The 23,093-nt window shown below is 37.1% G+C and overlaps 2 protein-coding genes across 4 annotated transcripts in view; both read right to left on the minus strand.

The window, feature by feature from the left end:
* kcnq3 (potassium voltage-gated channel, KQT-like subfamily, member 3) overlaps window positions 1-424 on the minus strand; it is a 64,716-nt gene extending 64,292 nt beyond the window's left edge. Inside the window, exon 1 of the mRNA XM_048163441.1 lies at window positions 275-424. The gene's annotated coding sequence lies outside the window, so the exon portion shown is untranslated. The remainder of the gene's footprint in view (window positions 1-274) is intronic.
* A 5,846-nt stretch (window positions 425-6,270) lies between these two features.
* The window catches only part of dnaaf11 (dynein axonemal assembly factor 11), a 28,291-nt gene continuing 11,468 nt past the window's right edge, over window positions 6,271-23,093 (minus strand). Inside the window, exons 11-14 of one of the 3 annotated variants that reach the window (XM_048163989.1) lie at window positions 22,137-22,219; window positions 16,563-16,751; window positions 6,710-6,791; window positions 6,271-6,606 (exon numbers count right to left, since the gene is read on the minus strand). In XM_048163989.1, the coding sequence (XP_048019946.1) occupies window positions 6,601-6,606; window positions 6,710-6,791; window positions 16,563-16,751; window positions 22,137-22,219 (360 nt within the window). In that variant the 3' untranslated portion in view covers window positions 6,271-6,600. Of the gene's footprint in view, window positions 6,607-6,658; window positions 6,792-15,351; window positions 15,984-16,562; window positions 16,752-22,136; window positions 22,220-23,093 lie in introns of those variants that run through there. The other 2 variants (XM_048163988.1, XM_048163987.1) reach the window with 2 other exon arrangements.

Genomic DNA, 23,093 nt, shown 5'->3' on the forward strand with positions numbered 1-23,093 from the left:
AAAGAATAGCTAATGATTCGAAATCGGAACTGGAATCATTTGATTCATTACGACTCCCATATCTAATCACAAATGCCTGGTTAAATGGAAAATCTGCGGTTATGTCGACTGGCTCAACAGCGCTGACAAAGAGCATCTGGTTCATCCACAACAACGCCGTGCAACAATTGCATCCCCTCAGTTTACACCGGGATGAGCAACACACAAGGATGTCTGAAAGCATAAATACAACGGCGGTTCTGCTGTCAAATGTACACACACAGAGTTGCCTTACCGTATTCTCCGCGCGGCCGCATGATTGCTGATCCAAACTGATCTAGTGTGCTGCCGTTGCTTGTTGAGAAGATGAGGGAGGAGGCTCAGACGGTGGCGCGAGACAGAGAGCTTGTGGCCACGTGACACACTACTGACATAGCATCTCTGAGCCTCGTCAAAGCATTATTGTGGATGCCATCGCAAACCAAAACCACGAAAAGGCTGCTGGAGACGCTTTCACATGAATCACACAGCAGAAGATTGCATACCTTCTTTCTCTCGGATGGATTGCTGGTAATCTTAAAGGATTAGTTCACTTTAAAATGAAAATGACCCCAAGCTTTACTCACCCTCAACCCATCTTAGGTGTATATGACTTTCTTCTTTCTGATGAACACAATCGGAGAAATATTAAAAAATATCCTGACTCATCCGAGCTTTATAAAATGGGAGTATGCGTTACCAAACGAGTATGAGCTGAAGAAAGTGTCTCCGTCCATCATAAACATATTCCACACGGCGCCGGAGGGTTAATAAAGGCCTTCTGAAGCAAAATGATGCGTTTGTGGAAAAAAAAAATGTATATTTAACAAGTTATGAAGTAAAATATTTTGCTTCCGCCAGACAGCCTACCGTATTCTTCAAAAAGCTACGTCCTATGCCTTCCCTATTCAACTTACTGAACTGACGCAATGCCAGTTCCGTTTTTTTTCCGGTAATTTGAATAGGGAAGGCGTTACTCATTTGGTAAAGCTTATTTATTAATATTTCTACGATTGTGTTCATCAGAAAGAAGAAAGTCATATACACCTAGGATGACTTGAGGGAGAGTAAAGCTTGGGCTAATTTTTATTTGAAAGTGAACTAATCCTTTAACCTAAATCAAAGAATCAGACTTGACTTTCTACAGCAGTGGTTCTTTAATTAATGGTTACTTGAAGAATCTTTAACATCCATGGAACATTTCCATTGGACAAAAGGTAATTTATATTGGAAAAAGGTTTGTTAGATTATTAAAATGTTCTTCATACAAAATAAATAAATAAATAAAGTTTATTTTGAGAATTGCACTGAAGGGGAACCAAAATGGATCTTCTATGGGAGAAAAAAAAAAAAACATATTGAAACCTTTATTTTTTAAGAGTGTAAGCATTCTTCTCTTCTGGAATGCTTACACTCTTAATCCGCTGTATCCGCTGAGATTCTACACAATTAGTGGACACTTTGCTCATGAGGTTATACCTGAAAAGCCATCAGATTAAAAAACCAAAGGCACTTTTATATAATAGTAAATTGTTACATCTTATGGCATAAATGCATAGGTTAAAGTTAAATCACACAAACAAGGGAACAGATTAAAAATCTGCTACCATGTGTCCCTTCAAATGGCAATTTTGGCAAATGGCAATTAGCATCTGATAAAAAAACAATCTTATCCACATATACAAATTACTTAAAGGATTAGTCCACTTTTGAATAAACTTTTCCTGATAATTTACTCACCCCCATGCAGTGGCGTACCGCAAGTCTGTGAGGCCCCCCCGCAAAGAATGAGATGGGGCCCCTCCCATTAGCAGTGATGTCATGTGTTAAAATTTGTTGTGCACCTGAGTCCATCTGCCCCACAGTTTACAAAAACTGATTTAACAGTGAATCGTGAATTATCATTGCATTGATTCATATATAATAATAATAATAATATAATATAATATACTATATTATATATATATATATATATATATATATATATATATATATATATATATATATATATATATAATATTATAGCCTAGCCTATATGATAGGCCTATATAATGTTTAGTGATTTTGATATCGCAGACTAAAATACCGGCAGGAATAAATATTTAGGCTAATTTACTCATTAAAACCAAAGGAGCGCCAAGAGAACGGATAACAGCCGCAACGAGCACTGGACATGATTTCAGAAACAACACATTCCAGCGGATAGATTGCCTCTTATTTAACACAGACCTACACATTTCTTATCAAATGGAGATGTTTCTTTCTTTTAGGTGTTATTCGCCGAGTTTAAATTAATTTTTGAGACGTTTCAGAAAGATTCTCGCAGAGAGACAGCTGAAAGCGCACCCTGTTTTTTATTTAAGTAGCCTACAAGGTGTCGTTGTTATTGTGATCGTAAATATAAAATAAAATAAAATTTAAAAAAAGTAGACCATTTGTAGTCTTGCACTAATCTGTAGGCTATTGCCAAAAATGACAGAAGGCCTGTTTTAAGTTGTTTCAGCTGTCATGAGGAAAAAATCCATCAGAACGCGCCGGCGCTTTCGTCGGCCAGAGGGATAAAAATGTAATCAATTTAGTTTCATATTTATATTTAAATATTGGGCTATAGCCTGATATATATATAGATATTTTAAAAAAAAATGTCACCTATGTTGATTATGAAAAGTGAATAGCGTGACAGATGCGCAATTTCGGGAGACATGCAGCGGGTTAGACATAAGTTTGACCACTTCATTAAGTTTTGTTTTATAGTAAGTCTTTCTTTAAAGTTAATTTCGTTTTGTAGAAATTGTATCTTAATTTCAATCAATGTTTCATCAACCAATTGCCTATAATTAATAAATAGGAAGAAAACCATGAACGTCGGGTGTGGAATGGACTGAAGTGCATAACAAACAAATCCATGTTTCCGTGGCCTTTGAGGGCTGAAGCAATAGACGTCTTTCTGTTTTTATTAAATTTCTTTATTACATGTCTTTATTACCTAATTAATTGATAAGATATTTTTGGTCTAACAATATATTTTAGCTGGTCTAAATTCTAAGTTAGACACAAATTTGCGTATAAGGTTCCCTTCTAGACAAGCGCGTAAATTGCTGTTTCGGCCGCAAATTTTCAGTAATTTCGATCGGTGCATCAAATGATATAGGCCTAAACTAAATTCATGTAGTTGCAGTAAAATAATAAAGAAATAACAATACTTATTGGCTAGGCTACATTTGGAAAAGAACTTCAGACATTCCGATAGCTGTCCATTAGCAGAGCTGGCGATGGGGTAAATACGTTTGGGCAATATATAATAATATAAATAACAATAATAATGTCTCAGCAAAGACCGAACATATTTATTTGTCTCGGCACACATCCGCTAACAGTAACACAGCGCATCAAAGCTTGCTGTTGTCTTTAGCACTATGATCTTCTGCTTGCATTTTTGGGCTTCAGTTAGATGCTTTATTTTCATCTTTAGTCAATTGAGTTCAGTTCTAAAAAAAAAAAAAAAAGAAGCAAAGGCTATAAAGTAGTCTAGCCTAAATAGGTGAATCTGCGACGGGGCCCATCATAGGGTGGGGGCCCCCACGCACCGCGGGGGCTGCGGGGGTGTCCCGTACGCCACTGCCCACATGTCATCCACGATGCATGTCTTTCTTTCTTCAGTCAAAAAGAAATGAAGGTTTTTGATGAAAACATTCCAGGATTATTCTCCTTATAGTGGACTTAAATGGCCTCCAAACGGTTCAAGGACCAAATGACAGTTTCAGTGCAGCTTCAAAGGACTTTAAACAATACCAGATGAGGAATAAGGGTCTTATCTAGTGAAACGAAAAGTCATTTTTGAAAAAAAATTAAATTGTATGCTTTATAAACACAAAATATCGCCTTGAACGTACTTCCGGTTTCTGCATTCTTCAAAATGCTTACGCTGTATGACCTACCCTTCCCTATTCTACTTACAGCGCCAGTTTCGTTTTTTTCCGTACCATGATGACTATAACAAGGCTGAAGGCAAACTGAAGAACCCAAGTGCAGTTTATTAAACAAGATACGTGAATAATCCATGAAATAAACACAAAATAAACAAAAGACTTGGCAGAGCTAAACATGACAGGATCACATGAGGGGAATTACATGACATGTCAAGGAAACAAGACTGTGAGAATTACAAAATAAAAGACCTGAAAACTAGAACATGAACAAAACTACAAAAAAGTCATGAAAACAAACGTGAACCAAAACCAAACGTGACATAACCCCGTGTTCAGGAGGGTGGTGAAGAGGAGGCGGTCCAAGGGAAGTGAGGAGGACCAGGCCTGTGAAGCAGTGGCGTGCACGGGGGGCTTGAGCCCCTGCCCCTTTGATCGTGAAAGTGAAAGTGCCCTTTGCAGGCCCCCGCATTCCCATTTCTCCTGCCCCCCAGAATGCGATTTCTACCAAGGGGCAACCCTACCCTCCCAACCAACCTCCTCCCCCCGGAACGCAATTTTGCCCCTGCCCGCACGGAGGTCTGAAATAATAAAAACTATGAGCTACAGTATAAACTGACAAAACCTCAGTGCAAGAACTGCACATAAGCCTATAGTCAGCAGACACTTGCAGTGACATGTACTGTATCTCTCCCTCTCTTCTTTTATACTCTCTTTGCTTTGTTGTGTAAATTCCTCCTTACAGTCAGCATCTCATGTTCCAGAAGCCCAATGTATCTCATAGTGACAGAGTGGAATCTGCAGACGTCTTGTACATATACTTGTGTATATACATATATATATATATATATATATATATATATATATATATATATACATACATATCCTCCACACACACAGGTTTGTTTTTGTGAAATGTGGGGACATTCCATAGCTGTAATGGTTTTTATACTGTACAAACCATATTTTCTATCACCCTACACTACCCCTAACCCTAAACATACCCATCACAGAAAACTGTGCACATTTTTACTTTCTCAAAAAAACTCATTCTGTATGATTTATAAGCCTTTTGAAAAATGGGGACATGGGGTAATGTCCTCATAAGTCACCCTCTCCTTGTAACACCTATGTCATACCCATGTCATTATACAAATTTGTGTCCTGATATGTCACAAAAAAACACACACACACACAAAAGAAAAGAAATCAAAAGTACAATAAAAATACACTAACTCCCTCACTAGCTGTTTTCCTCATGGGACTAAAAAATGTCCCCATAAGGTCAAATTGACTGGTTTTACTATCCTTGTGGGGTCAAAATACACCTGTATTTTATTGTTTTATTTTTATTATATTATTATAATTATTTTTACAGAAGTAAGATATCAATGATGGTGCCAAATAAGAACACATTTTTAGTTTGGTGTTGGAGAATTTGAACCTTATGGGGTTGTGGAGGTACAAAAGACAAAAAAGGTTGGGAAACACTGCAATAAAGCACTCTAATCTGAAACTGAAACCGAGAATCCCACAGTGAAGCAGTTCTCAGGATTTCATTTATCATTAATGAGATTTACACTCTCACTGAGAATAAAGTTTCTTAGGTTTCAAATCTCACACATCAGAGCAGATGAGAATATTCTGCAAACACAGGGGTTTTACAGTACACATGTCTTATCAAAACTCAAAAGTTGATTTTTTTCCATGTGCATGCATTTTTTTTAACCTCTTTGTAGGTTTTTTTTTTTTTTGACTCTACTGCAGTGGGAGTATCTGACTGCTCTCTGCTGAATTCAGATGCACTTTACAGGGCTAGTCAAGATGGCTGCTGAACTACCTCTCTCTCACAGACACAAACGCACACACATGGGCTTTCCATCTTTTATGGGGACTTTACATATCAATGATTTTTATACTGTACAAACTGTATATTCTATCTCCAAATCCTAAACCTACCCCTAAACACAACCCTCACAGAAAACATTACGTTACAAAAAAAAAGTATGATTTATAAGCTCTTTTTCTCATGGGGACCACAAAATGTCCTCAAAAATTTCTGTTATTACTATCCTTGTGAGGACATTTTGTCCCCATAATGTAGGGTTTACCAGGACCACACACACACACACACACACACACACACACACACACACACACACACACACACACACAGGAGCTCTAAAATGATCCCATCTGTCCACAAAGGTGTAAATTCACATTGTTAAACTCAAAAACTGAAAGGCGCTTTTTAAATACACTGCTTTATGGGACACTCTAAGGTGACCCCAGTGCTGCAGTGCATCATGGGAACATACCTGTAAATCAAAAGCGCAATCATGAATCTCTTTATCTTTGCCTTTCATACTCTGCTTAACCAGTCATCCATGTCAATTCAAATCCAGTCCCAATTCTCCTTTTGGGATTAAGCAGTTGAAGTAGATGCAGGCTTTCTTAATTCCTCTTTCTATGAACACAACCTAAGATTACAGCTATAAATTTTTATGATTCATAAGCCATAAATTTAAGTGCTTATGATTTCAAGCAGCTTGGAGAGATGCCGTTAACCTTAGAGCGTCACAGATCGGCCATAGCTCAGTTCAGAGAGCCTGTGCCACCACGCTCTGACATACACATCCCTCGGGAGAGCAGGATCCTATGGCTACAGAAAGAAATGAGGGGAGAGAGAGAACCAGGGATGAAAAGCGAGGATGAAAAAGATAAACCGATCAATAAAAGTGAAGTAACATCAAAAATGTCCTGACTGTAGAATTAGGCTTTTGGAAAGTCAGAGCAGGCGGCATCTTCTCCTTGTCAGAGATTGGAGGAACAGCAGAGCCAGGGGAGCTGAGGAGACGTAGGGAGAGAAAGAAAAGACAGCATCTTTGTCAGGATGACAGGGGGTGAATAATTCAGTCTATGTCCAGCTGCTGGGTTAAATCATCATGTTTTATTAATTCACAACAGTTTCAGAAACCTAAAATTCTTATTGGATACATTAGGGCAATAAGTCACACATGTGCAGAAGAATTAACTTTTGATGGGCAATTCCTAATGTAAAAAAGCATATGCAGTAACCCATTTTGACCCGTTATACAAAAATTTAAAAACCTAAAAAAGAAAAAAATAATTAAAAATTAAAAAAAGCTAAAACGGATCACAGATTTTCGTGACATCAGATCGCACTTCAGCTTCTCATCAAATCTTCTGTCCAATCAAATGCTCTCTAGAATCTGTAGTCCCACCCCCTCCTACACTATCAACAGACACTGAAGCTTCGGCTGAAATCGGTCATTTGCTCACACATTTATTAGTTTCTACATGGTGAATGACACATAGTGTACTATATAGAGAATAGGGAACGATTCAGACAGTGTAAATATGCTTTCCATTGACGCAAATGAAGTCCGTTTTCACGTTAGTATCACGTGAACCGCGCAGAGCGAGCACAGTCTGCTCTGGCCCAGGGACACGAGAGCACAGATACCCCTTTTCCACCAAGGCAGTTTGAGTGCTAGTTCGGAGCCAGAGCCTAGTTTCAAATCAGTTCTTTGTCTTTCGACACACAAAGCACCAGCTCCGAACCAGAAAAAGTGGTTCGTAAGTAGCACCAAAACATTGCTGGGCTAGAAGTAAGAACCGCTTGCGTCAGGGGCTGGGGGCGGGGTTACCGTGACCAACAAGAAACTTGTGACCGCCATTTTTGAAATAGCAGCTAATCGAGCTAATAGCAGCTCGATCGTAATCTCCGTCTATATACAAATTACGGCGAGCCGTGTTTGGATGCCGATGTAGGTTCGCAAAGCCATGAGCATCAACAGTAGTGAAACATCCGCGATTGTTGATAGAAGGCTTGTTCGAGATGCATCGGAACAGCGCGGACCGATTCGGCGGGTGCCGCGGATCCGCGGGAGCGTTTGTAGAGCATACGATTCCTTGTGCTTTTGGATCGTTCTCGCGGAGCTTTGATGTCATGCGCCGATCGCTTTGCGAGAAGCCGATGCATCTCAAACGAGCCTGGTGTGTTTGTGTTTGGCGCTGCGGCGCTAGCTTTGCTGTGAAATATGAGACGTATAGACCACTTTGGAGCAGACGTCACAATGACGTCACTTGCAGCTGCGCGCGCATAGTGGTTGCAGAAAAATAGCGGTAGCAATTGGAGGAAAATAAGAGAATAAGAGAAAAATGTTTTGTTGTGCCTCTGGATGTTGGAATCGGAAATCAAAAAATATAGTCTTAATTTTGAAAGAAAACCATCGTTGAAAACGTCCTTTGAAGCTAAACGGAGACGTTTCACAGACTGGACTGATGACACCTGCAAGGATTAGTCTACTATTAAAGCAGGAATTTGATGTAAACAGTAAGTCTACATAATATTCACATATGCAGTTCAGAGGACATACATACATAGCAGTTACAGCATTGAAATAATATTTAAACCTATAACATTTCACATAGATAACTTTTAAACAGTCTATACAATTTTAATTTCACAATTCTGACTTTTTTCTTGCATTTGCGTGTTTATTACTCCCAGTTCGGACTTTATTCCTCGCAATTGTGAGTTTATTTCACAATTCTGAGGGGAAAAAAGTCAGAATTGCGGGATAAATTGCAATTCAGAAAAGACAGAATAACGAGTATATCTCACAATTGTTTTTCTTTGTAAGAAATGTGAGATATAAACTCAGATTTGCGAGAAATAAAAGTCAGAATTGTGAGATATAAACTCGAAATTAACTTTTTATTCTTTTAATTCATGACAAACAAAAACAAAACAAAGTTGTACGCCTCAAGAGACTTATACGCTTTTAGCTTCTCCTGAGTATAGGCTATACACTTGAGGTGTCAATCAGGTAAATATATATCTCTGGCCACTGGATGCTTGGCCATTTCGTTTCATCATTTAACCACTGACAAGGTGCTATGGCAAACGGATCCGTAAGCTGTATCCCACTCGGTAATGTTAATTTTTTTGAAATAACAGTGCTTATCGCTGGGTGAAGCTGCTGTGATATGCCGACAACATTTTAAAAAAAATAACAAATCAAAATATTCTATAATGTTTCTAAATCTTAACTACTTTGAACCGCTTCGTCGTAACTCTCTAGTCGTACTGGTTATCACTCCCGGGTTTTCTGCAACCACGATGCGCGCGCATCCCGAATGTTTACAAACAGTAAATAGGCCTATACAGTGACGCAAGACCTGGCTCTGTGGTGGCTCTCTAGCCTGTGGAAAGGCAAACTGGTTCTTAGAAGGCTCGTCAGTTGAACCAACTCCGAACTGGCACTAGCACTAGCTCTGAACTAGCACCTGGTTCGTGCTGGTGGAAAGGGGGTAAGAGAGGATCATATCCGCGAGTCGGCTCAGACCACGAAAGGTATCGGACCCATTTAAATTCTGCACAGAATGCTATATTTTAAAGTGATATAGAGGAGATTAGGAGGAGAAACGGTTAGATATTAAAAGGAAACAGAGGTTTTACTGAGTTTAACGGCTCTGGCGGAGCTGTGATATAAACTCTATTGGCTATTTTAAAAAAGGGGCGGGGCTGTTCGATATATCGCCGTCTTCCTGTTTCAGTTGAAATTATGTCAACACATTGAATAATGCTGCGCGTTCCAAGACGTTCCTTTAATGTCACTTTTGATCAATTTAATCCATACTTGGTAAATAAAAAATTAATTTGTTTGAAAAAAAGTCTTAATGACTTTTGGACAGAAGTGTATTTATGACTTATTTCAAGGTCACAAAATTATCAAATTTGTGACACAGATTGTGTGAACTCTCTGGACAGTCATTCTTATGTTATTGCTTCCATTGCTCTTTAGATAATCATCCTTGAAAACATGATCATCAAGTTTTAAATAAACTTGTGGTCAGAGGAATATTAGGGATGGGCGATACCACTTATTACGATACCGATACTTTCAAGGCCAATATCGCCGATATCGATATCGATACCGATACGATACCTCTAATATGAACTTGATATGAAATATGAATATGAAAATTATTGAATTACTAAGAGTAAAATGGGTTATGATACCCACTTAACATTATATTGAAGATTAGTACTTAACACTTAACATTATATTAGATTATATTTTTGTTTACACATGGTTAAAATGTTTACTTGGTATGGAAAATCTACAAATAAGCCTTTTATATGCCTAGCTGAACTATGGTCACTGTAGTAATGGTTCATTTTCATAAGGGACTGCCATTGACAGGATGTTGCACCCATTAAATGAAACATTTGTATTCTGACAGAACATCAATATGAACTTTTAACGTTCATTTTAAATAAATGTAGGCTAATTGCACAAACTATGTAGGCTATTTCATTTTGTTTATTGTGAAATAACTAATAATAATATTATATTTCTGTTAAGCATATGTTCTGGGCTGCGTTTCACAAAAGCATCAATGGTTTCTTACGATACTAAACGCAGCCCTACAGCTGTTTGAATGTAGTGTCGGCAGTGAGCGAACGCTCTGTGATCGATTGGTTTTGACTTGCAGCATTTGCGTGTTCAGATGAGCAGGAAAATAGCCTACTTTTACTACAAATTATTCGCTTAAATAGGTTATTTGTCCAATCCAATGCATATTTTATGCATAAAATTTTTTGTTAAATAAACAAAATCACTGGTTCAAAAAAACACCTTAGTATCGATATTTTAATTTGAGTATCGATACTTTTAATACTCAACGTCAGTATCGATATATCGATATTTAATATCGATCTGCCCATCACTAAGGAATATCACTGGAAAAAGAAGGGTTGTGATCAAACAAGAGCTTTAGGACCTGCATTAATATTAGAAGAGCTTTCTAGCGCTGGAGAGACATAATGGACTGAAGAGGACAGGCCTGAAAACGAATGTCAAGGTTGTTTTGTTTCTGCTCCATATGTGAGTAACATTAGTTTTCTGTTTCACAGAACTAAGATATGCTGTTGTTATAATGTTAGCTATTGTAACAGGACAGTTTTGAGTGTCTTTGTTTGTCTGGAGCTGGTGCGCTGCTGGCAACTAAAGGCCCCGATATGCTTCAAACGAAATCGAAGAACAAACTGATGTGACGTCATTTCGAACAAAATCAGGCCAAAACGAAGTTCGTTTTGTGTTCTTTTTGGAAGTTCAAAACGGCTTGCCAAAGCAAACTTTCAGGAAAAGTTCACTCCAGCTGCAAAACACCTTCATACTACCACTGGTCAGTGACGATAATGTAACAGGAGGCGTGCGCCGAGGCTCTGCCTTCACTCGCATGGGACACGTCCTTGACTCATTTCGTGTGTTTGAGTTCACTGAAGTAAGAGCTCCGCGGGTGAAAACATGAACACACTGGAAAGCCGCTTTATAGTACAAAATGAAGTTGTGCTTCTGATAAAATGAGGCACTGACACAGTTTTTCATGTTTGATACTGTAAAACTGCTTGATTTTAAAGGTGTCCTAGAATTAAAAATTTACCTTGAATTTACCTTGGCATAGTTAAATAACAAGAGTTCAGTACATGGAAATGACATACAGTGAGTCTCAAACACCGTTGTTTCCACCTTCTTATATAAATCTCATTTGTTTAAAAGACCTCAGAAGAACAGGCGAATCTCAACATAACACAGACTGTTACGTAACAGTCGGGATCATTAATATGTATGACCCCAATATTTGCATATGCCAGCTCATGTTCAAGGCATTACACAAGGGCAGCCAGTATTAACGTCTGGGTCTGTGCACAGCTGAATCATCAGACTAGGTAAGCAAGCAAGGACAATAGCGAAAAATGGCAGATGGAGCAATAATAACTGACATGATCATTGATATCATGATATTTTTTGTGATATTTGTAAATTGTCTTTCTAAATGTTTCGTTAGCATGTTGCTAATGTACTGTTAAATGTGGTTAAAGTTACCATCGTTTCTTACTGTATTCACGGAGACAAGACTGTCTTTTTTAAACACTTGCAGTCTGTATAATTCATAAACACATCTTTATTTTTTATAAATCTCTCCAACAGTGTGTAATGTTAGCTTTAGCCACGGAGCATACTATCAAACTCATTCAGAATCAAATGTAAACATCCAAATAAATACCATACTTACACGATTAGACATGCTGCATGACGAACACTTTGTAAAGATCCATTTTGAGGGTTATATTAGCTGTGTGAACTTTGTTTATGCTGTTTAAGGCAAGCGCGAGCTCTGGGGGCAGGGAGCACGAGAATTTAAAGGGGCCGCGCAGCCTGAATCGGCGCATATTTAATGATGCCCCAAAGTAGGCCGTTAAAAAAATCAATTAAAAAAAATCTATGGGGTATTTTGAGCTGAAACTTCACAGACACATTCATGGGACACCTTAGACTTATATTACATCTTTTGAAAAGACGTTCTATGGCACCTTTAAGCAATCTATTGAATAAAGTGCTATATGAAGACATGACGTGACTGGAGTGCTAATTTGCAGAGCTCGTGCTAACATTCCCATGCTGTTATGATCAGACGCATTTCTTATGCTTTCTATAATAAATGCTTGCTGTTTTCTCATTTTTGTTGTGTTTATTTTGTTACTCAGAAGAAAGTGCATGGCACATATTTACATATTCATCTAAACGTCGCTCTCAGCAGTGTGGGCTGCGTCAGATGTTCGTTTACAGTATATCGCTGGTCACGCATTTCGAACTTCATTTTACCCCTACAACTTCGATTTTATTTGAGGTATATCGGGGCCTTAACAACCAACTCTTGCCTGTATACTTTCTTGTTGTTCGTGTCATCTTCACTTTATTTTTCGCGAAGCATTATTTTTCTTTGCTTTAAGCTATGATAAAGAGATATACACTCTTGCATTGCATATTTGTGCATTTTGGGGGCGGAGCAATGAAGGGAGGGGTTTGTTTGTGTTTGTTTAGGCTGATTTCAAATATCAACAGTGTTTCTCAGAAATTGATTACTGCACCTTAAAGGCAAAAGGGGGACAAACCAAATACTAAGACAATTTTTCAATTAAACTGTTCACTCAAATGGTTATGCTGATAATATAATTTGTAAAGAAAATGTTGTTAACGAATCAAAATATAAGCTAAGACTTTTGGCCCCCCTGTGTATTTTTTTTAGAATCTGGTTAGCCTGAAATTAATTAATTAAATTCATTTCTCTAAACACTGCTCTTTGAAGCGTAATGCGTTTACTCCATTTTCCGAAGCGTCTCTGAAATGGCTTTTATAAGATTTAGTCCAGAGCAGCGCAGGGGTGTTTAAATGTCAGCAGCAAGGTAAATTACTCATCTGGTGACAGGAGTTTTTAATAAAGGTGGAAATGAAACCAGCACAGACCATCTGCACATATCGATAAGTCACTTGTACACACATAAAGCAGCAGCGGAAAGTACACAGACACAATACTGAAGAATAACATAAGCACTGAGGAAAGGTGTATACCTGCTGACCCTGAGTATGAGCTGTAAAGAAAGTGTGAACTATAGGGTGAGTATATCTTCTTGCTTTCCTGAAAATAGAAATACTGCAGAGAAATGAGCTCATCAGTTGGCAGTTATGTACACATCTGACCTCTTCAGTGCACAAACACACACACACAAAACAGGTCATGCACATCTCAAACACATATCCACATATTCCTCCAACACACAAAAGAAAAAAGAAGAAAAGAGAAAGACAGCACAAATGAAAAGCAGCACAACAATAGGCCTACATCTGACTCTGAAGACTATGATAAGAAATCGTGGACTATTAAACAACTTAAACTAACATAAACACAGATCTTGACCATGTGCAAATGACCAGAAATCAATGTTTGTGGACGGTCAGATATTTTCAGTGTTTTATGTTCATCATGGCTGCATTTATTTGATCAAAAATACAGTAAAAACAGCAATACTGTCAAATATTATTACAATATTATTTCTATTTTAATATATTTTAAAATGTAATTTATTCCTGTGATGCAAAGCTGAATTTTCAGCATCATTACTCCAGTGTTCAGTGTCACATGATCCTTCAGAAATCATTCTAATATGCTGATTTGGTGCTCAAGAAACATTTCACGATTTTTGATATATAGAAAGTTTAAAAAAACAAGTATTTATTTGAAAGAGAATTTTTGTAACAATGTAAAAGTCTGCACTGTCACTATTTAATGCATTGCTGAAAATGAGTAGTAATTTCTTTAAAAAAAAAAAAATCTTGTTGATCACAAAACTTTTGAACAGTAGTAATAATCGGAGAAAGATCTCAATGGCAGTTGCTCTTCAGGTGCAGGACCCCCAGAAGTAGAAGTGCCACCTCATAATGCTTATTAACCACAGACCAATCAGCTTTGGCAGTTTATTTTCAAATGGAATCTCATTGGTATTAAAAGTTTACTTTGCATGGCCTATTTTAGAAAAGCGAAATAATTTTAATTCTAATTTTGCTTTGATTACTAATAAAAAAAATTATGATTTAAATTAGTAGGCCAGAAGCCAGAAACATCACAAGCTGGCTTTGATGTAACCATCAAAAGTAGAACATATAACAAATAAAATTTACAGCATAAATTTTACACAAGTGTGCAGCATACATCCTGAAAAGTAAAGCCAAAACATGCAGATCACCCCCTTGTGGGTGGCTGCAGTATAGGTCATAAACCACTCCCCCTCTCCATGTAATATAATAGGACGTGAGCCGTGAATTAACCCTTAAATGCATGACTGTTTCGCCAATCATTCTTACATATTCGGGTCTTTATCGACCCGGATCTATATCTAACACGGAAGGATCTCTACCTGTCGCAATAATATAAAACTCCTCTGATATTAGAGAAGAATAAAATAAATCATATTTTGTTACCTTTTGGAGCTTGAAAGGGCTCAGTTTGAGCAGATGTTTTATGCCATCATCACTGTCCTCATCAGAGCTCATTTGCCAGTAAATTCAGCAAATAATAGGCTAGTTTTATTTTTGCGGTCGCAAATATGAGCCCATTCACGGTCTCAAACATATTTTTAGAACTATATCATTTTTAACATCTTCAAAATCAATATTTCGATCGCTAACAGCTTCACCAGTTCCATCCAGTAAGAGTTACAGTCATGTTTGATTGCTGTTGTTGTTCAGTACTTGCTCTGCAGTAAATCGCTGACCCAATTCAGGTTTTTCTTATTATTTCGTTTTCCATCTAAATGAGTCGTCACTTCAGCATTGTTTATCAGACATTGCCACCTTGTGGAATAAATGTGAATTGCACTTATTGCATCATCTAAGATTCAATTAATGTTGTGCAGAAAAAACATACATACACTGATACACACCTCGGGTCGTTAGCGACCCCTATAAAATTTTTTACAAAAACTTAATTCAAAAATAGGCATTCTTTTATAATTTTATGATTTTTTTTCTTGTTATATTCTTTATAATGAATTGAGGAATATCAAGAAGGTTGAAGTCTAACTTTAAAAAATGAATGAGGAGGAGGGTAGTGAATGACGTCTCGGGTCACTAAAGACCCGAGGTATGCATTTAAGGGTTAAAAAATCCAATTACACTTCAAATAATTTTGTTCTGAAGATGGTTTCAGACATGTTAAAGAGATAGTTCACCTAAAAATGAAAACTGTGTCATCATTTACTCACCCTCAAGTTGTTACAAACCTGTATTAATTTCTTTGTTCTGCTGAACACAAAGGAAGATATTTGGAAGAATGTGAAGAACCAAACAGATCTCGCCCCACATTGACTAACATAGTATTTATTTTTCCATAGAATTTTCATTTTCGGGTGATCCCTTTAAGTAGTTCTTATCACAGTATTTTCAAATGTTAATTTTTCCAATAAGTTTGGTTTTAGCTAATTATTTGAGGCTATAAAAACAAGATATGACCTCATGATTGACAGCTGTGCTTGCAAATGAGTCTGCGGGAGCGGGAGTATGGGCGAGACCTTGATACTGCGACTCCACCTCAGGGTCACTACTGTGCAGACTTGGACTCCAAATGAAGTAATCAGTGTTTCTGGGATATTCTGGCTTCATTTTTCTACAATGGAAGGGAGTGGAGACATGTTGTCCATCTTTTTTTCCATTTTTTTGATTTTACACATATTGTATTCTGATAAAATAATTTCAGATGCATTGAGAAAATCAATTAATTTATAATAATAAATAATTTGTGCAGCACATAAAAAATAGAAAGAGTGTCAACTGAACAAAACACGCCAAAACAGGCATTTATATTGTGGACATTGTGTTCATTGATTATAATGGGAGCAATTTAGTTTTGATGCCCGCATTCAGCTTAGACACGGTATTAGAGACACTTCCTCCTTTATATCAGACAGACATGACTGTAAGTCAATAAATGAGTATCTGAGTGTGTGTGTTAGAGAGAGAGAACACACTGAAAGTGAAGGATCTGTAGCAGTGAAATATTCAGCAAGCTTTAATGAGACTGACAATTACTCATCTGCTTAACTATACATCTAATGAAGAGAGCTAAATATATCTCACATTATTTCATCACACACAGTTCCACAAGCTCAGCAGAGATTGTGATTATGCTTATGCGCTCTTGCTGTGTCATATCATAGCATATTCTCTCTCTCTCTGTCTTGCTCACATAAGTGGAGGCACTTCTGGATCATCCACAAAGTCTTTTGACACAGGCCTCTCCTCGACGCCACAATGCTGGTGAGGCTGTGAGAGCTGCAGGGGCTTGTGGGAAGACTCCTTTCCTTTGGGAACAATATTGGCCAGACTCCCAACCAGACCGGGATCCACCTCCAATAATTCACGCCCTGGCACTGCCCTGCAGAGAAACAGATCTGTTTGAGATTGCGGTTTTGCTGTATTTTAAAAATGTATTAGTCTATAACTCTAGTCTAAATGTTCAGTCAGCACAATCCCTGCAAAAATCAAAGTCGGTTTCCCCACCTGCTCTTTGCTAAGTCCCATTCAACACAAATGCACCCTATTTGACAAATTTGATCCACTTTATGAATAATGTCCTAGTTTTTATTGTGTAAAATTCTGCAGTGCACCTTGTTCAGAAGTAAAAAAAAAAAAAAAAATCATAATTTTTAACGTAAGAGACTTCATAATCTTAATCTATACACCTCGAAAATGACTTTTCAGACAAAACAGGCCATGTGGGGGAAATATAATAATAAAAAAGGGTTATTTTGAAGTCAGCTGGTCTTTACTTGACAAAGTTATCATCATCAAAATGTTTTTTTTTTGTTTGTTTTTTTGCAATAATGACTGACACTGCAAATTATCCTTCTTATTATACAGATATGTAACCAAATAAATAAATAAATGGGGAATTAAATATTGATTTGTGTTGAAATTATTATTTTTATTTCTGAGAAAGTGACTGCAGAGTGATAAGAGACATGAAACTACCACAGCTATGCAGGAAATGCCCAAGACAATGGTCAGTTATACAGTTTGGTGGTCATTATACAGAAAAGCATCATTTAAGAACTAATTATATCATAAGCACAGTCTTTATGATTCAATCAAATCCAATAAAATGGACGAAAATCAAGTCCTGCTATTATTTCCTGATAAATATTCTATTTCCCTCAAAAATACATTATTTAATTCACGAGTTCACATATCCATACAATTAAATGGAGTAAAGTTTTGCGTATTTGGCGTGCTGTCCGGGGAGAGGGCTCCGAGCTCGGAATTTTGGCCCGAACCCAGAGTACTCCCCCCCCCCGGTGTGGTAAAAGTAGATAGAACTATAAGTGAGGAGATGGGGTGGAGGAGGGATGCTGATAAACTCTCAGATGAACAGAAGTCAGTCTGCTGAATTTATACCTTTTGACATTGGTTGAGTTGATTAACTGAATGCTCTCCACCTGTGCTAATTAGGTTAATTATCTGAACTTGCTCCTCCCGAATTTTGTTAATAAAACATCATAAGAAATTAAATGCAGCAAGAATTCTGTTTTCCTTGAACTTGGGTTCTCATCTTGGAAGCTAACTTCCAAGGTGTCATATTTTCCTTGTGTTTTGTGACTTTTATTCTTGATATTCTTTTGTTTTGCTGTGCCTGTGTTCTGGGGGGTATTACAGAAAGCAGGTTATGTGACATACCTGGGTATGTTTAAGAGTAAGTAAGCGGATAACTTCAACTTTCGGTTCCAAAAACGGAGGTAACTTTCAGGGTATGTAAGTAGCCATAGCAACTTACTCTCTGAGCATAACCTGCTCCAGAGAGGTTATGTTCCAGGGTTAGTTTGCTATATATACAGTATTATACAATATATACTGTGTATACACACACACACATACATATATACATATGCTTTATAATAAATACAGTACAGTCCAAAAGTTTGGAACCACTAAGATTTTTAATGTTTTTAAAAGAAGTTTCGTCTGCTCACCAAGGCTACATTTATTTAATTAAAAATACAGTAAAAAACAGTAATATTGTGAAATATTATTACAATTTAAAATAACTGTGTACTATTTAAATATATTTGACAAAGTAATTTATTCCTGTGATGCAAAGCTGAATTTTCAGCATCGTTACTCCAGTCTTAAGTGTCACATGATCCTTCAGAAATCATTCTAATATGCTGATTTGCTGCTCAATAAACATTTAGGATTATTTTCAATGTTGAAAACAGTTGTGTACTTTTTTTTTTCAGGATTCCTTGATGAATAGAAAGTTCAAAAGAACAGCATTTATCTGAAATACAAAGCTTCTGTAGCATTATACACTACCGTTCAAAAGTTTGGGGTCAGTAAGAATTTTTATTTTTATTTTTTTGAAAAGAAATTAAAGAAATGAATACTTTTATTCAGCAAGGATGCATTAAATCAATCAAAAGTGGCAGTAAAGACATTTATAATGTTACAAAAGATTAGATTTCAGATAAACACTGTTCTTTTGAACTTTCTATTCATCAAATAATCCTGAAAAAAAATATTGTACACAAATATTTTGTACAATTGTACACATTAAATGTTTCTTGAGCAGCAGATCAGCATATTAGAATGATTTCTGAAGGATCATGTGACACTGAAGACTGGAGTAACGATGCTGAAAATTCAGCTTTGCATCACAGGAATAAATTACTTTGTGAAATATATTCAAATAGAAAACAGTTATTTTAAATTGTAATAATATTTCACAATATTACTGTTTTTTACTGTATTTTTAATTAAATAAATGTAGCCTTGGTGAGCAGACGAAACTTCTTTTAAAAACATTAAAAATCTTAGTGGTTCCAAACTTTTGGACTGTACTGTATATATATATATATATTATTATAAAGCATTATTAATAAAGTGGTAATGGTAATGTTTAAATGTTTATTCAATTTTAATATATGTATGTATTTTATTGTCATCTCACACATGGATCTGCTTTTTTTCCCTTTTGTAATAGGACATTTTCTATGCAATAATTTCTATAATAAAATACATATGTGATATCTTATCAAATAATTAGCATCAAACAAACAATACAATTTTGATTCTTAGTGAATAAAGATTACTTTTTAAAGGTCCCGTTCTTCGTGATCCCATGTTTCAAACTTTAGTTAGTGTGTAATGTTGTTGTTAGAGTATAAATAAAATCTGTAAAATTTTAAAGCTCAAAGTTCAATGCCAAGCGAGATATTTTATTTAACAGAAGTCGCCTACATCGAACGGCCAGTTTGGACTACATCCCTCTACTTCCTTCTTTAATGACGTCACTAAAACAGTTTTTTGACTAACCTCCGCCCACAGGAATACACAAGAGTTGCGTTTGTAGAGTGTGTTTGTCGCCATGTCATCGAAACGCTGTTATTTTCATCCCGCAGTCCAATCACCGGGTCTGATTCCGGCTCAAATTGATAGGGTAAAATTAAAGACATGTTTACAATAACACTGAGCGCGTGCATCTCCACGTTATGGTAAGAGGCGTGACCTTTCCGGGAAAGGTTCGCTAAGCTGCTGTCGAATCACAACACAGGAACCGCTGGCACAATCAGAACTCGTTACGTATTTCTGAAGGAGGGACTTCATAGAACAAGGAAGTCATCAGCCCGTTTTTATGACAGTGGAAACAGCGGTATACAGATAAGTAAATTATGTGAAAAATACTGTTTTTTTTTTTTACACGCGAAACATGAACACATGTTATATTGCACACTATAAACACAATCAAAGCTTCAAAAAAAACACGAAAACGGGACCTTTAAATGAAAAGATTGAAAAAATAATTGCACAACAATCAAATAGGTGGTGATGTGCACAAAGTCGGTTATGTAAATTGCCATTAAACAAAAGAAGAAGAAGGAAGTAGAATGCCCCCCCCCTTTGCTTGGATTATCTTTGTGTTTATTTGTTAATGAAAAATAATAGCCATTATAAAAGTATAAGTTTAAAGTATAAGAAGCTTATACAATAGGAAGTAAAGGCAAGTAAACAAAGACAAGCACTCTACAATGGTATAAATGTATAAGTTATGAAACTTTACTTTGCCCTCAGCCAAAACGATATGCCCAGAAACAACAGATTCATAAGACCAAAGACTGCCCGTTAGATATACACAAGATGAATTATATCTCATTTGGATTTGAACTCTACTTGGTTTGATGTGAACTTTGAATTGAAAAGGCATTTGGGCAGCGACTGATGATGTTTCACAAGTCCACAATTACAGACAAGAACGCATCTTGAGACAGGCCTCATGTTTAGTCTTTCCTTGTAAAGGAGTAAGCAGTGAAGTAAGCTGATAAATGCCCATTAATCCACTACTGCTGTCCGCATGACAACATCATCATGTTGAAGTGTAGGCCTCCCCAACAGAACAGTGTTGTGGGCAGTGAGGCTTTCTGCCTCTTGCATAGAAACACAAATCCCAGTGTGATGCCCCACCTATCAAGATAACAGATAAATCAGCCCTGACATGCTGTGGACTCAAACTGAAAGGCTTGTGACTTCAGCACACAGCAGGGCTTTATTTAAACTGTTTGCTAGGACGATCCAGGACGATTTCTGCTTAATTATTTGACTATACAATAACACTAATACACAGTGTATTATTTATAGTTCAGTATTATAGTCACTTTTTATCTCCGCTTCCGTCTCTTTCATGGTTTAAGAATGAATCGCTTAAAATTTAATTAGTGTGGCAACTGAAACCTGATTGGACTCTGAAGTACAGATAGTGTGCAATTATATTGTACTTTCAGAGCCAATCAGTGCCTCGGCGGGTACATTATCACACACAGATGATTTACAGAAAGTGCAGTGATTTCCTCAGGGGCATGTACACAAACGCAGGTGCGTTGGTGTGTGTGACCTGAGGGTCTCAGTAAATAATAACACGAGGGTGTGTGTGTAAATGAGAGCAAGAGCATCTGACCTCCCAGTGTGTCAGGAGGTCAGGAGTAATCAGGTTCAGATGATGTCATCCATCAGGATAAAGTCAGAGCAGAAGTGTATGTGTTTGTGAGCGGAATGACAGTAACTGGTTTATTTGCATCTTATTTGCATTTTTATTAGGTCTTTAATATTATACCCTGGTGTTCACTTACTGCTCTGATAAAGCCACTGAAGGACACACACAGACACACAATGGAACAAAACCTTAAAGTCAACTAACTAATTCCACAGCCACACAGCTTAATGCAAACATACATTAAGACCCATTAGACATGCGTACACACACACACACACACACAGGATATTGTTCTGTGTGAAAGTGACCCCCACAAGACCTGCTGCTGTGAACTGCAGAGAGAAAACTAGAAACTATAAAGAGAGATTAATAATAAAACACATAAGCGTGTATGTGTGTATATATTGCAGTTTAGTCTGTTAGCAACCTTAGTTCCAAAGCCTCATTCCCAATAAGAAGCTCAGTGTCCCTGGAGTGACCTGTAGTTGAGTGTTTTTCTCAAGGACACAACTTCGATTCTTGTCATCTTAAATGGATAGTTCAACCAGAAATTAAAATACTGCCTCCATCTCACTCACCCTCATGTCATATGAATGCCAGATTTTTCTTTTTTAGTGGAAAACACAAGTTATTTTGCAGAATTCTATTTTAAGATTTGTGTATTTGATATGTGAACTAAGATTGAAAACTAACCCTGACTCAGACCAAGGTCACATTATTAAGACATGAACATAGACTATGCCTGAGACACACGTTCACATAGACAGGCAACTGAATTACCTGGTCTCTTTCTTGGTATTCTGGTTACTGGTAACACTGGCCGGCCTTACAGTGGGTTTCTTTGTTTTTATCTCTCCATGTGCCTAGAAAATAAACACAAATACATCAGAAATATTTTTAAGGCACTGGCTAGTTTTAAACAGTTTAGATATGTATACAAAAAGTTGTATTTAAAGGTGCCCTCGAATGAAAAATTGAATTTACCTTGGCATAGTTAAATAACAAGAGTTCAGTACATGGAAATGACATACAGTGAGTCTCAAACTCCATTGTTTCCTCCTTCTTATATAAACCTCATTTGTTTAAAAGACCTCCGAAGAACAGGCGAATCTCAACCTTAACACCGACTGTTACGTAACAGTTGGGGTGTACGCCCCCAATATTTGCATATGCCAGCCCATGTTCCCAACATTATGAAAGGCATTAGACAAGGGCAGCCAGTAACGTCTGGATCTGTGCAGAGCTGAATCATCAGACTAGGTAAGCAAGCAAGAACAATAGCGAAAAATGGCAGATGGAGCAATAATAACTGACATGATCCATGATATCATGATATTTTTTGTGATATTTGTAAATTGTCTTTCTAAATGTTTCGTTAGCATGTTGCTAATGTACTGTTAAATGTGGTTAAAGTTACCATCGTTTCTTACTGTATTCACGGAGACAAGAGCCGTCGCTATTTTCATTTTTAAACACTTGCAGTCTTTTTTTGCGACTCTAAAACCTTTGCTTGCAAGTTTTGAATTCAAGTGAAGCTGCACTTCTATTGGTTGCTCTCCCTTGGCACAATAATTTGGCCACGAATAATTTGCGATCCCACCAGTCTGACTCTGACAGAGAGCGGGGTTGTGGCATGGAGAGCAATACATCAATGTGTAATGCCATAATAAACCATGTAAGAACACTCTGAAGTGCATGTAGTTAACCAGTTAACTTTAAAAGATCTCTAGCGGTATT

This window comes from Megalobrama amblycephala, linkage group LG17 (genome assembly GCF_018812025.1).
Source record: "Megalobrama amblycephala isolate DHTTF-2021 linkage group LG17, ASM1881202v1, whole genome shotgun sequence".
In the NCBI taxonomy this organism is placed as follows: domain Eukaryota; kingdom Metazoa; phylum Chordata; class Actinopteri; order Cypriniformes; family Xenocyprididae; genus Megalobrama; species Megalobrama amblycephala.